Genomic DNA, 15,743 nt, shown 5'->3' with positions numbered 1-15,743 from the left:
ATCTCGAAAGGACCTTGTCCGAAGAGAAATCACGTTAGTGTTTTCCTGTTCAGCAATGGGATAATATTGCCTTCTAGAAAACAACCTGTTCTACTGGCATAATTGCAGTCTGATGTTACAGCAATCAGAGCTCTTTAAATAGTATTTGATGTGCTTGTTTAGTGTTGTGCCACTTGTAAAGCTGAAAGAAGCTGCTGCCTGTTAGTGGTCACTTACAGAGAAAACTACACCCAAGTACTGAATGCATTGTGTAAGCAGCTTATACACATTAATACCAGACTCTGACCTGAAGTATGGAAACACTAGTCCATATCTTTAGTTTTGCCTTGTAAAATGATTCTCTGAGTGTGTGGAACCAGGCTTAAGCCAAATTAAGGACTGACTTGGAGCCTATGTACGATGCACTAGTTAATGTTGCATGGTAAGGCTGTGTCTTTTTGGGAAAAGGAGTCATGTCTCAATGTTCCTGCGTGTGTGAAACAAGGAAGGATGGTAAGTCTGCTTCCATCACCTCAGCTAGGAGCATCTTGAATAGAAACACATGAGCTAACTACACCTTTCACTGCAGTGTTACTAAGAGGCAAAGTTCAGCTCTGTAATTCCTGAAGCAGAAATTATTTGCATCCAGTTCGAAGAATATCTGATACTTGTTTTCCCAAATACGCTTTCCAGGGTTTCACCAGGCTGTTCATGTTCACAAGGAGTTTGCTGGTCCTAGAGTCCTCCTGGCCTGCTATCAGATAGTCAGTACCTAGTTGAAACAAATAAAGAGGGACAAAAAACTTCAGTCAATAGTCAATAAATAGAAGAAAATGGAACTAAATGCAGAATTTCTCTATTTCATAAGGAAGTGGCCTCTCTTTTGAGGCCCTGCTACCTGCATCTTAAAGTTATAATCTAGGAAGTCTGACTCACTATTTTCATACATAATACCAGCTTCCACATCTGTTCAGATCAAGTTTGCTTCTCATCATACAAGCCAAGAGTAATGCTACTGAAGCACATGGAGTTACATGGCTTCAAAGGTCAGACGGATCAGACTCAAACCTGGTCACCTGCACCTGGAGGTGTTGAATCTCTAAGTGGTAAAGACCACTGGAACTATATCAATCTGTAGTTGTAATTCCTGAGCATAATCCTATGACAACATTGAACTTGTGTGGACAGGAGTCAGCACTGACAATATGCACATCAAAGTGTGCATACACTTGAAATGGCACATACATAACCTGAATGAAGCTAAGCTGTTATTACAGGAAAGGCAGCAATAGGGAAAGTTGAATTGAGGAATGCAGCCATAGCTCATGTCCATAATGAATTATCACCACAGTTTAGAGGGGAAGGAAAAGAGCTGGTAAGCATTTTGTCCTTACCAGGGTTGAGAATGGGACATGTACATCCCCTGTTGGTCCAGGATTCTGGGTAGATGCTTCTGTTGCTCCGAGCGATTTTCACTTTGCCTGATTTCAGGACCTTCTTCACCTTCACAACAACTTCTGCATGGGTCCCTTTGTCATGAGCTGACAGGATTCTTGCTTTTATCACTGCCAGAAAACGTATCAAGAGAGAAAACAACAATAAATTTTGGTTTATGCTGCTAAAAGGTAGAATTTGAATGCCTGGAAAGAAGACATGAACAAAAATCACTGCAGCTGTATTGCAGTGCTTGTCCACTTCAGTCAGGGTTCTTCTACATAAATTTGGAGAAGAAAAACTTGATTTTCCTATTGAAGTAGTTAACTGATCCTTTCAGTATGTTATTTAGCAATTACTTTTTAATAGGCTGATGTCAAACACTTGGAAATCATAGGAAAGCACTTGTATGTGTTAAAAACAGATCAGCAGGTAACAGCCTGGTTTTAAGTGCACTGATTCCAGGCTTTATATTTCGCAATTAGAAACCTTGTGTTGGGCTTCAACACTGGCCTCTCAAAAACTTCATCCTGTGGGAAGGGACTGTCTGCTCTCCAGGAAGGAAGTCAGGAAGTTTCCCATCAGACTGCAGGCATGTCACATGGCTACAATTCCATACAACAAACCAGGCAAAGCATTCTTGTTTTGTGGCCCAGCAGCTGGTTGCTGTGATTAATTTCTGTGCCTTTAATTTAAGAGGATCCCATAACTTTTTGGCAGGGTAATCCCATCTAGATTAGCCCCACAAGCAGACTTTGTTGTGTCATGACACAAGCACATCAAGCCTTTGGATCCCAGAGCTTTCTTTTCTTGCTTCATGTGATGGCATGAAGCAGGTGATCCTAAAATACACTATTAAATATGTTCCTGATAAACAAGCATGGCCATGTGAACCTGCATGACCAGTGCAAAACCAGTGGTGGTTTAGATGCAAGGTTTTTATCATTCATTCTTGATGCAGAGTTACAATTCTGGGACTCCTGCTGCTGGGGAGAGGGAAGCTGACTGGGTGGAAAGAAGACTCCATAGAACTGTGCATGAAAAATGCTATTCAGCTCTGATCAGAAGTTGAACATGTCAAAAAAGGCAGTAGAAATCCTACCTCTTACTTCCTGCCTTAGCCAGTGCTGTCATTTTTCATAGCTATCAATCAGCTAATGACATGCATAGCGAGAACACTCTGAAATTATCATGCCTTGAGGATATGTTACTACTCACTTACCATAAGCGTATTTCATTTGGCAGAAGTCAGAGACGCTTCCAAGCACCTTTTCTTTGCAAACACACTTTTCTAGCAGTGGAACCACAGAACACAGAGGGTTGAGGAAGAGCCAGGACATGAGAGGGAAAAGAAAAGCAAATGATACTCAGTTATAAAGTTTTATGGATAGAGCTGCCATAATCTGGATGGACATTAAGAGTAAACTTGCAAGTGAGCTCAGTTGTTTGCAAATCTGTTTCCTGCTTGATGGCAGAGTAAATTGTTCTGAAATCTGATAGGTACTGTCAAGCAAAATGCAGCTCTCATGGGGTCTATGGTACAGTTCATAAACTGACACTAATAGAGATTTGTAAGACTCCAGTCCAAGGGTGGTGCATTTCAGTGATGGCTGGCATCATCTTTTCCCAAATAGCATTTGAAGTTCAGCAACAAAAGGAGAGTATTTTTTCCACACAATCTTACTCGTGACTCACCTATTTCCAAACCCAAAGTTGAATAGTAAAGTTGGTTTGGAAAATACCAGTGGAAGTGTAGTAACAACCTCCATAGTTCAGATTAGCAGATGTTGTCTGCAGATGGGGACAGACAAGCTAGAGATGAGTGGGGGAATTTAAGTCAGGGTGGAGAGAAGAAAGAACTGGCACCGTGTGGAGTTATTAAAGGTTCCAGACTCTGGGCTGTACCTGGGTGCCTCAGTGCAGAAAATCCCTGCTCGTGGTCATTCCATTTCCACTCCTCCTCGCTCTCGTTGGCTGGTGTTTGCACAAGGTCGGGGATTCGGCCCCCGATGGGGATGTTGAAGAATGGCTCATTGTCATAGCTGGGGGGATGCATGAACCAGAAGACATGGTTAGGACACAGGATGGGTGGGAAGCCCGTGTCTGCTGCCTGTGGCTGTATCCAGGCAGATGAGCTTGCTTTCCTCAGGTTGAGAGTGCAAATAAGAGCAAGACTTCACGCCACACAGAGAGGTAACAGAGCTAGGCTTTTACATAGGCTGAGCAGAAAAATGCTCAGGTTTGTATTGTGTCTGTTTGGCTTTTGTTTGTTGGTTTGTTTTCACTGAATTAAGTAACTCAAAGTTAGTGACTTAGTCATTAGGAACTGGGAACACCTGCAGGGCCCATGAAACTGCAGTCAGTTTAAAACCGTTACGGCTTAAAGCCATGTATTCCCATGGAGTTGCCATTATTATTACTGCAGAAAGCCATGGTTTCAAGACTGCCTCAGATAATACGATGGACTGAAGTGTGCCAGCCACCAAACGGGGTCTAAGAAACCTTTCGTGATTTACAGCCTCCTTTTCAAGTGGCTGTGCACCCCCCACTGCTGCAGTGTTTCGGTTCACCTTCGTTTCCTCTCACAGCACCCCATCTCAACAGGGACCCGACGAAGAGCCTCTTTACCCGTTGAAGCAGGTCCCGGTGTGCTGGTCGCAGTCGCTGGCGCAGTCGCAAGGGCGGCAGCCGTGTTCTCCAAAGCCCCAGTAGCCCACGAGGCACCTGTCGCAGCTGGGACCCGCCACGCCTGGTTTGCAGTAGCAGAACCCTGTCTTGGGGTGGCATCTTTTGAAGGTCGCGTTGGCTGAACCCATGGGCTGGCAGGCACAGGCTGTGGAGGCAGGGTAAGAGGTGACTGGGGTTGTGTGCCATGGGGTCGGCTGTGACATCTTTGCAAGGCTGATAAACTCGTGCCCTCGTCCTCATGGTAAAATGGTTTGTGTTGAAGGGACCTTAGAGCTCCTCCAGCTCCAACCCCCTGCCCCGGGCAGGGACACCTTCCACTAGAGCAGGTTGCTCCAAGCCCCTGTGTCCAACCTGGCCTTGAACACTGCCAGGGATGGGGCAGCCACAGCTTCTCTGGGCACCCTGTGCCAGCACCTCAGCACCCTCACAGGGAAGAGCTTCTGCCTCAGAGCTCACCTCAGTCTCCCCTCTGGCAGGTTAAAGCCATTCCCCTTGGCCTGTCCCTACAGACCCTTGTCCAAAGCCCCTCTCCAGGTTTCTTGTTGGGTCCATTTAGGTATTGAAGACTGTTATAAGGTCTCCTAAGCCTTCTCCTCAATCAGAGCTGATAAACATTGCATTGTCAGCCTACATTAAGCTTCTAACTCATTAAGCACAGCAAAACAAGTACAACTGGGACGCAGTTATGTGTGAAAGTCACTTCTTCCCTGCTGCACAAACCTTGACCAGCCAGGGCTTTTGGAGTGGTAGCAGGAAGCCTCCACTGTGGGTTTGTTTTTAAAGGGGTTTGCAGGTGATTCACTTTTAAAGTGTTTTGCAAAGAGATTCACTAGCATGGATGAGGTAAAACATGGTAATTATTGCCTATGTTGTCCCTCATGTGAACACAGAAATCACAAAACTGCTGTTTACCATATGAGATTATCCGCCAGCACCAGTGTCTCCTAATTTAGGATTCATTTTTAATTAGGGAACCATAAACCCAAATACATTCATTTAAAATACATATTTTTAGTACAGAAAAAAGTTAATTTGATTAAAATAAGAACTGAGCTGAACTCCAGCCTTCAGATTTCAGCTCTTTTTTGTATTAATAAAGCAGCATGCCCTGGCTTTTGCTTGTAGCATGGACTGAAGGGAAATGCAGCACTACTTCATCCATCTGGAAAAGGGGAGAAAAGAACTCTTATGGCTAAGACCCGCTTTAACAGAGATTTTCAGTTAAATGTTGGGCACCCAAAGTCTTTGCATAGCTTGCATCAGCGGCCAGCCTTTGGATGCTTATCTGAACCAAACATGAGCTCCAAAGCTTTTGAAGTTGGCCCATCATTGCTTCTAATCAAACTCCTTTTCTTCATGAGCTCACAGATAAGAGACCAAATGAACGCTCTGATTCCACATGCAACATTTTCCAGAGGGAAGGGGCAAGTATATGACTAATAAGAGCATTAAGTGTAGCAGGGACAGACTCACTTTCATGTGCAAACTCATATTGGATGCTCAAGAAAATACCCTTTGAAAATAGCACGAGAAAAAAGGTGAGCAATTTTGTTTCAAGGGCATTTCTTTTATGATCTGCTTCCTATGTAGTTATTTTTTCACCATGCCTCGTGCTCTTTATGCCAGTATTTTTAATACTCTTATTACACTCTGCTGTAGACAGCTCTCACCCCTTGTTTTCAAGGGGCACTGCCACAATAGCCTAAGGCCAGAACACAAACGTGCTGTCATGGGCAATGTAGCCGGCACAATGAGCTGCTTGGCGGATGGCAGCAGCTCGCCTGTTTGCCACAGAGCAGCCTTCACGTCGGGAGCAAACCCAGGGACTTTGCTTCCCTTCTGGAGAGCCCGTGAAGACGAAATGCTCACTAACACTGTTTCAAAGGCAAGTTGCTGCTCAACTTGAACTGGTTTTGCTCACATTTTTGCAAGGCTAACCACATCACCCTAAAAGAGAAGACACTTAGTTCTGTCCATCACTGAAAAACATGGGTGTCAGGTTTGGGGGTAAGGAGGGGAAATGCTTCCTCTACTGCAGGCAGGTCTGAGCCACAACAAGAGGTTGCCAACATCTGGCTTGGCTTGAATCCAGGTTTCTATTTTCACCGTAATATCTTTATATGTAGGATCTCTCTGTGGAGTTTTCACCTTAAATTTCTTACATTCCTACAACTTCTGGGTCTCTCTTTATTCCCACCTTATTTCTGGTTTTCAGGTTTCATCAGTTAAAGGCACAGAACAGATGGATCAATCAGCAGCATCGTTAGACTACCTGTCACCAACTGAGGCTAGACCCTGATTGAGGAAGATGAGACTTTCTCCCATCCTATCCCTAAGGGAAAAATCTTCCAGGACAATGACTGGCAGAAGCTGAGGAGGAGGTAGGAAATAAATGCCTTTTTATTCGTTTTGGAGCTACAGTTCAGGAAAACTAATATTCCCAAATGAGCCATGGGGCATATTCCCCAGTTAGAAACGGGGACAGCCCCTGGTAGATCAGAGAGCAAGCTGAACCAATAAATGCACACCACTTTCAGATGAATTATACAAGTGGCTTGCAAACGCTTTGCTCAGTCTGTGTTTGTTTAGCGTTTCAGCTCGGGTGTGTACATTGTCTGGCTTCCAGAGCATTACAGCCAAAATCCCAGTTGTGCAGCTAAGGTAACTCCCAAAATAAGAGCCCACACGTCACATGCTGAAGGGGCAGCTGCTGCTGACTGGGTTTTATCTGTTTAATAGTATCAGATTTGCAGATAAACCTCACAAAAGAAGCATAAAAGCAAGTCTCCAAAACCTCACTCTTTTACATTTCCCAATATTTGACAACACAGCATCTTTCCCTGCTGATTTTTGCTGCTTTTCTCTTGGCAAACCCTAGGTTTTCTCTCCATCTGCCTCCCTGGCTAACAAAACACCAGCCAACATGACAATGGCCTTGTTTGTCAAAGGCATCATCAATTATGTTAGGGACGGTGTGCAGACAGTTCTGGCTCAGAGCTGGCTGGTTTATTTGGGTTCTCCCCTTGACAGCAGTGCAATGAACAATTTCATCATTGTACTTTAGCACTGGCCATTAGACATGAAGCTTCACAAAGCATCCTCTTGCCTTTTAGTCTCACTCCTACCCCAAGTTTGTTTGGTCAGAAGCTACTGTAAAAAAAGGAGACAAGGAATAATGAGTAATTCATACAGCAGCCTCCACTCAAGTCCTCAGTAAGTCTGTCTGCCCTCAGCACAGCTGTCTTCCCCATGTCAGTAGACACAGATGTTAAATATAATATGGGTTAACACAATATGGTTCAAACTTACAGGAAAATAGCAACTGCTCCAAGTAATTCAGTGGACTTTGAGGTTTCTGCCTGATAATACTGCAGGAGATAGAGCCAGAAGCAGACTATTTTACGAGGAACAGGCAGAATGATAAACCAAACCAAGCTTTTGAATGTCAAATATGTACATGTGCATCTTTGGAGCATGTGACCAAATCCAGGCAATTTATAGAGCATGTCAGATGTGGGGATTGACTCAGACAGTGTTGTTTCTTAACTGAAGGAAATAAGATAGACAGCTGTGTGTGTGGCCAGGGCTGATTAAGGCCGACTTTGAACCAAGATGTGATCAGGCCTTTGTGCTATTACAATTAGAAGCTCACCCCCCCTGCTCAGGAGTAAAAGGATGAGAAGCAGAGCTTTTCACTGTGTGTGTGTGCATCTGGGGGCATTTTAATTTTCAACCCTTGTGCTGAGAGTAAAATAAAGCTTGTTTTCCTAGAGACCCTTTTTAATGGTTTTACATGCCTGCTGCATTATTTTTTAAGCTAAGCAAAGGGTGGATACAAAAGATGGTGCCATTTCAGAAGGATCCCTTAAGCCTCCAAATAAGCCACAGGAAAGAGCCAAGGATACAGCAACTTTTCTAGCCATTGGTTAGGAAATGATTAGGCTTCCAAGCCAAAGCTCCCGTACAAGTCTGTATCCAAACTACTTAATCCTGTGTTGTCACCCCCAATAACAGGCAGGTGTGTGCCTTGCTCCGGGGCTCTTTGATGCCTTCCTTTTACTATAGATCTAAGCAGTGTCAAAACAAGGCTCTGCACACAACGTGGCTCATTCATCCCCCTAGGAACAGGGGAAGCAAAGGATCAGAGGCAGGCTACCTCTGCAGCCAAAATGAATAGTAGATTCACACTTACATGTCAAATTTCAACACATATATTTTCTTTCCCCCCCCAAGAGAATGTCTTCGGAGAGTCAGCAAAGGGTGGTTTAGATAGTGCCAGGGCATCCAATTGTTATACAACCCTCTTTTCCTAGCAGTGATTAAGAGATAATGCTCTTCATTATGATGACTAATGCTTAAAGACTATCTGGGCCTGGGCAGTGTCCTGTTAACTTTCTGGGAGCCTGAGGGGGATGTCACAGCTGAACCTGGACTTTGCTCTGGATGGCAGAGCACTCTTCAAGCGTGCTTTCTCAAAGGGATTAGCACAGCGTTTCATTCAGCTTTTTCATCACGTTGCCTTTCTCAGCTCAGTGTCTACTGTACACAAGGGTCAAGTTTTGATCTCCCATTGAGGGTTTTATTTCCCCCTCCGAGTTCAGAATGGGAAGCTGGTTGCTCTCACCAAAATCAACCATTCAGTCTGTCGTTTGCAGTTTATTAGTGCTTTTCAGCACTTGCCGAGTGGGTGGGTTTTTCATTTAGTGGTGTTAGTCTGACACTGTTAGTGTGGTTTTCTCAAAGTGAGATGATGCCTTGGAATTGCTACATGTAAATCCTCACAGACATGCTAATCCACAAGTGGCAGCTCTTCCATGTGTGGTCAGCAGACTGAGGTATGAGAGAAATGGACCTGCAACCAAAAGGATGGTCTCTATCTTACATCCTGCATGAGGCCCTTCAGTTTAGTATCCGTTCTAAGCATAAGGAGCTGATGATGTCCTGGAGCTGAAATCTTCCCTCTGTCAAACAGAGTCTTCTAACCAAAACAACTCTGCCTGTGTTGATGTTTCTGGTTTTGCTGTCACTGATAACAACTAAAGTTGTTCTGAAAGTTCTCTGCAGAAGTACAGCATAAATGAAGTGCACACTGTCTGCAAACCACATGGGGAAGTTTGGGGATCAGTCCTTTCATCATACAGAACACTACCCTAATAAAGTAATTTGTCAAACATTGTAGGAATTCTCCTCCTCACCTGAAATTAAAGAGGCACAGACTAACCACCTTCTCCCAGGTTACTCTTAACTCTGTAGTTACATCTGCAGTGTGCCTTCTGTTTCCACATAGGTGCAAGCATCCTTCACACATCAGTCTGCTGTAATAGCTGTGGCTTTCTAGAGTGAACTGCAACACCCTTTCCTTGTATCTTGATATGGCAAGCATCCTTTACACATGCCTTTACATGCTGAATCAAACCCATTAGAGTCATCTCAACCAATAGAAACTCTAGCGCAGGCTAGTGGTGCAGAACACCACTGAAATCAGGGAAGAGAAACAGACATCCTCTAGAGGGCAATTCAGCTCATCTAAGGCACCTACCTTAGACTGTTAGAGGTCCCACTGTTTCTCCACTGACTGTACAACCTAGAAAAGACCCATCACTTGCAGGTGGCTGAAGCAGGATGGCAGCTATCTAGACCCAAGCATGCAAGTCAGAGTGGAAACAATTGCATTTGGGGAACTTCTGCTGGCAGCAGCATGTTCCCAGGTGAAAAGAACATTACTGTGCTTGACTGGCATGGCAGGAATAAAGCTCTTTCAACAAGGCACATTTCTGAGCAGTTTCTTTTGCTGTGCAGAGTATTGGCAGGGGGTACTGAGAAGCCTGTAACCAGACCAGACAAAAGAGGCAGAGGTAGAGTCAAGGTCTCATTTCATCCAGGCAGCCTCTTCTAGGGTTTCCACACAGATAGGCTGGTTTTCAGTGGGCTTTTACCTCTTTGCTGCTCTCCAGCACTCCTTGACTTCAGTGTTTGTCTAATATTACGCAAGATGTTGGTTATTACACCATCAACCTGCTGGTAAATACAGGAGTTCATACAGAGATTCTTTCAGGCACTATGACATTGAAAACTAATCTTCTGGCACACCAATTTATTCTCATTACATTTCCCTGTAGCAAATCTGCTCAGAGTAGGAGCTAGGAACAGGATTAGAAATGGGCCACAATAGAAGACAGGCCATACAGTCTTAGGGAGAGGATAGTTTGTACCCTAAGTGCTTAAGAGGAATCTTGATTATGAACATCAGAGGGTCAGGAAAGCTTCAAAAGCACACTGTGCCAGTGGGTATGAGAATAGATGATGGAGGATGAAGCTTTCTCTGCTGGCAAATGATGTCTGAGCTATAGGGAAGGAAAACTGTCCAAAGGGAGAAATTAAATGATGTATATTGTTGGAAATAACATCCCATATAGATGCCAGAAGGAATCAGATGTGCGAGGCCTGGCAGGATACTCGGGAAATATTTCCACTAAGTAAGGGAGATTTGGGCTGTGTTCCAGACTGCCTGGGTGCAAACTGCCTTGATCCAGGGGTTGTACACCCTCTGTGTACAACCATTAGTGTCTCTCTACTTGGGGTACTTCCTTACACATCCTGCTGAGGTGTTAATGAAGCAATTCATTTGGGCAGAGCACCCTATAATACAGCTGTTGAATCCAGAGGTAAGACTGAGTGAGCCCTGATCTGTTTGTTCCCAGGCGGATATGCATGGTCCCAAGCTTCCTATACCTCCTGCAGCCAGTCTTGTAGGTATATATGTGCACAGATGTTGCACAATCAAATGGAATTTAACAGTAGCTTATACATAGGCACAGTCTCAAGAGATGCAGAAAACAGCTACATAACATGTGCATGTCCCTTTTGCCAGGTTGCAATGCATTTGAACAACAGCAGCAGTTATCACAAAAGAGATATGTGATAGATACCAGGGGGAGAAATGGACACAGAAAATCAGGAAGATGTCCTCTGATCAGAAAGCTGGTTTAGGAAAGGAGTACAAAGCAAGGATAGCAATACTCGTGAGTGACTTCTGTAGGGGTTACTGATCTCTTTCTCTTAAAGATTCTTCCACCATTCATGTGTCTTCACCGCACATAAGAAGTCACTTACGTTTGCAGACCTCTGCAGAAGACATGGGCTTCCCTCTGTCGCGGTAATACCCCGGTTTGCACCTTTGGCACCGGTGTCCCTCTGTGTTGTGCTTGCAGTTGTCACAGACCCCACCACTGCGCTTCCCTGATGCCAGCCACACGCTCAGGTCAAAGTGGCAGCTGTCAGCATGGTTGTGACAGCGACACTCTGGGGGCAAACAAGAGAATGGACTTCAGGCTTAAACAACAGACAGTAATACCATTGGTGATCTTCAAATACCACGCATTGATCTTCAGCAATACCATTTTCCTGCTGTGAATCATGGAGGAAGCATTGGAATGTAACACACTCCATGTACCTGCAGTCCTTGATACTCCTGAAAACTAGAAACTGGGACACAGAGCAAGAGACTCAGCAGGGTCTGAGAAGCCGGGCTGTTGTGAGCTGTGTGGTGTTCTTACAGTGACACAAACCAACCTGATGGGATCATAAACCCTGCACAAGACCCTGGAACACCAAAACATGAAGGGATGTAGCTGCATGAAGAACAGATTTCTGCCTTGTAAGTTCCACTTCCCAATAGCCCCAGTGGTCAGATGCAGTAAAACAACATTCAGACTGAAGCTCTCCGTCAACGACAAGCCACTTATCCCATTTCTGTAATAGCACCTTTAGTGTAAACCAACAGAAGTCTGTTGGGAAGCTTTGCCTGCTGGCACGGCAGGTGCTCATCCTGAAAGCCTGGATCAGTAACCCCCTTCCCACTTACTTCTGCATTCATTTGGTTCCCCTGTTTTTCCATCTCCCGGCTTCCAAGGCTGGTCATTGTACAGCGGTGCACATTTCTCACAGTGGTCTCCTGCAGTGTTGTGTCTACACACACACTTCCCATGAACCTGTCAGGGGAAAGAGCACAGTCACAAAAACAGCTCAGCAGAACAGGCCCACTAAAAGTTTTGGCTGTGTAATTAAGAGCAGAGACTTCACGTGAATGGCAAATTCTACTGGCAAAGTTGTGTTCCGTTCAGAACATCTTATTACCAGATAAATGAGAAGTTGGAAGATGTTCAACCAAAATGAGCAAAAGATGGAATGGCTGAAGAGTGGAGCCCATCTTCAAACAGAAATTTACTGTTGAAGTGGGTTCTGCTTAAGTCGTTTCACACACCGGGGATATAACAGCCAGTTTCCACTATACACTGCAATGTGGCACACAGGACTCTAATATCAAGTCACATCCAAGAAGTGCTTTACAGGAGGCTGTTTATGTTGGGGGTATTTTATTTCTTTAAGAAACAGAAGTCCAGTGTGTGCTTGCAGTGCCTCAGAGAAAGGGTTTCCTGAAGAAATTACTTGAGGAAATACGTGGCATAGGGAGTGAGAGGAAGGGAAAGGTGGTACCGTAGGTCATGTTCTACACCCATCGCAAAAGAAGTTGTAATTAGTGGCATTTCACCTGCAAGGAGGCACTTGTTCTAGAGCTGGAACTGAACCGGTCCCTCTCGTGTGCAGCAGAGGATGCTGAACTCAGTAACCCCTGTCCCAGCTCTGGCACATGGCACATTACACAAAAAGCAGAGGCTGAAATTTCATTTTGACTGGGGTGTGAACTGAATAATCCTTTAATCTCACCACCACTGAGCTACATTTCTCCATAGCCGTTCCTGCAAGTCAGGTCTCCCTTTGCAGTCCCCCGCGTCCCTCCACAGCAGGTAACTCGGGATCAGGAGAGAGACACTCAGAAGAGCCGTTGTATGGATGCTCTCCCCTGCCGCCAGGCTCATCTCCCTGCAGCAATTCGCTCTCCGCTGCCTGGTTTTAATCCTCCCGAGCAGATCCGCGGCACAGCCCGCAGCTGAGGCCGCCGTCCCTCCGCGGCCAGCTGGCAGCTCCGCTGCGGCACAGAGCCGTTGGCTGCCTCCTCACGGAACACTGAGCATTGCTGCTGGAGCTCAGCACCGCTAAACCTCAGGAGGATACAGGGTGCAGCACATTGTGAGGCCTCTCCAGACCTTTGTACAAGAGTCATCCATGTCCAGGCGCTGAAGAGGATGGCAAATTACAGATAAAACTAAAAATACTAATAAGCAGCAGCGCCGAGTTTCTCCCTGCTTATGAATTCTCTCTCAGGCTTACGAGTTCCCTCCAGCAGGCACAGTGGCTGCTTTTCAGAAGCCATAGAATAAAGGACCAAGAGAGAGAAGATAAAGGGAGCCTGACCCAGAACCATAGATTTTAATGGTCCCAAACTTCAGATTATCTGAACTTTACAGCTCATTCCAAACCAGATCAGAACCAAAACCTTGGATCCAGTCAATTCTTCGGACAGAAGTTTATTTCAGTGTAAATCTGTAAGCTGGCCCCCTGGTTTTTGAGAGATGTACACACAACCTGTACATTTACTGTGTTAAAAAGAGTACAAGAAAGAAATGGGATTGTACAGTTAGGAAATGGCAGAATTAAACCATGCAATCTTGGGTTAGCCTGAATGACATGATCAAATATTCATTATTCCACAGGAGCCTGTGCTTCCAGTGCACTGCACAGATGGTGTGAACACTCAGGAACAGTTATTCCGAAAGTAAACAGGAAAATTCAGTGAGAAAGGAAGAGTCCAGCCAGTAGATGCGTTAGTTTGTTGCCCACTGGTTTACTGCAAACTGTAGTTTGTGGAGGCTATCTAGGAATGGCATGTTGTGAGGCATAAAGGAAGCTTCCTGCCTGTGATCCCTGCTATTGAACAGCTTCCCAAATACATGTGGAAGGATGACTGGCTTAGACAAAAGGGTTGAAAAGCCAAGCAGCCAGCAGACAGGAGAGCTCTGAGCAGGCAGGAGTCAAATGTGGAGCTGGCGTGGAACTTTAGAAAGCAGTTGGTCTAAGGACTAACCTTTTCCTTATTCTTAAACCTGTACAAAAAAAGAATTGATGGGTATTTTGGCAAAGGTAAAGAATAATGGAAGAGAAAGCATGTCTGCCAGGGGTGGGTATCTCAGACAGCATTCGTAGATGAAAACAGCTAAGGAGGAGAGCGCAACATGATGTGACAATGAAGTACAGAATGGGGATAAGAGAGCAGTGTAAGCAGGACACACAAGGAAGGCGATTCATGGAGGTAAGCAGCCATTGCAGAAAGACTGGTTAATGCAAGAGAAACTGAGCTGTGGAAGAGACCCGTTATACTTCAGCATGAGGTGAAATAAGGATAGGTGAAGTGGCTGCAAGTCATGAGAAAACCAGTTTGTTCTGTTAGAGAGGAAGAGATAGGAGAAGCAGCCAGGGACCAAAGGCCAGGAAGGAACTGGAATGAAATACAGGTAGCTGTCAGATAAAATAGGAAATGGGATATCTGCTTAGGGAAGAGGGAATGCGAGAGCCACACTTAACACCGACACAAAGAGCAGGCATGTCCCTGACTTGTTATTCACTGCTGAAGTCCACATCTCTCACAACAATGGGTCCAAAACCCAAGAGGATTATGCTCTCTACCAAATATAAGGCCTCAAGATGAACTGGAGCTCACTGGAACACAAAGATGGCCTTGCCAAGGTAGATAGAGAAGTACAGATTCAGGGGAACTACACTGATAGTTTTCTGTGCCCTAGAAAGCAGGGGGCAGCCCAGACACAAGGGATGGACCAGGGGCAACTCAGGAGCAGCAAGAGACAGGCCCAGAAACAGGCTCACAACACAGGTTTAAAGTCCATCCAGGAGGCAGAATGAGAAACAAGCTACAACACATGCAAAGGGGTCCACCAGGAAGGACACTACCTACAGCACAAGCCCAGTCCATCCAGGAGACCAGCACGCAAACAGGCACACCTACAGCAGAGCTCAAAGTGAGTGCCCAGAGCTGAGCTTAAATAGAGCCCCTGGCCAATGGGCAGAGGTGGGCAGGAGACCCAGGTGGAGCTGGTCAGGGCTGTTAAAGTCCTTTTAGTGCCTTCAGGACTTTGCACTGGATTAATGTCATTGGAAGATTAAGGATGTGTGATTACTAGGAGGCATCTGAGCAAAAAAAGCTTCAGCTTTCTAGATTTGCAGCTGGCAATCCAGGTGAATGAGCTTGAAAGCAAGGTGTGAGGAACAGAGGCTTACGTGAGATCCGTGCCATCAGTTACAAAACCTAGCCAGTGTTCAGCTAAAGCCCAATTAGTTCGTGACACTGATTTATATAAATACATATAAATGTACTGGTACAAGAGATTGAGATGTGGAAGATTTCTGGTTTCCATCTCTCATATTTCACTTTATCCTCAATGTTCAATGTGATGCTGCATCACTCAACATACACTGATCCCTAGATAAAAAAGTATTTAGGCTTGTAGCAATATTTAGGTACAGCAACTATGTTCTCAGGCTGTGGTTTCATCATGTAAAGTCTTTGGGGCGATCTTGATTTGAGACATTTCTGCTTTCCTTACTACTTTCTATGCTATCACCTGCATCATGCCCTGAGTCGTGTGTGAATTGGGCTGTGAAGCTAAACCATGTTAAAACAAAAGCTAAAACTGCCTTTTTTTCCCTTGGCACTAGTATCTTTAATC

At 45.0% G+C, this 15,743-nt stretch overlaps 1 protein-coding gene across 1 annotated transcript in view; it reads right to left on the bottom strand.

Moving 5' to 3' along the window:
• Positions 1-614: 614 nt before the first annotated feature.
• NTN4 (netrin 4) overlaps positions 615-15,743 on the bottom strand; it is a 39,523-nt gene continuing 24,394 nt past the window's right edge. The window contains exons 4-10 of the mRNA XM_010020221.1: positions 11,966-12,092; positions 11,215-11,403; positions 4,042-4,246; positions 3,319-3,455; positions 2,636-2,704; positions 1,374-1,544; positions 615-751 (exon numbers count right to left, since the gene is read on the bottom strand). Of these exons, the coding sequence (XP_010018523.1) occupies positions 615-751; positions 1,374-1,544; positions 2,636-2,704; positions 3,319-3,455; positions 4,042-4,246; positions 11,215-11,403; positions 11,966-12,092 (1,035 nt within the window). The remainder of the gene's footprint in view (positions 752-1,373; positions 1,545-2,635; positions 2,705-3,318; positions 3,456-4,041; positions 4,247-11,214; positions 11,404-11,965; positions 12,093-15,743) is intronic.

The sequence above is a fragment of the Nestor notabilis genome, unplaced genomic scaffold (genome assembly GCF_000696875.1).
Source record: "Nestor notabilis isolate BGI_N333 unplaced genomic scaffold, ASM69687v1 scaffold26798, whole genome shotgun sequence".
In the NCBI taxonomy this organism is placed as follows: domain Eukaryota; kingdom Metazoa; phylum Chordata; class Aves; order Psittaciformes; family Psittacidae; genus Nestor; species Nestor notabilis.
Note: the sequence above shows the minus strand (reverse complement) of the source record. Positions and strands in the feature narration are given on the sequence as shown.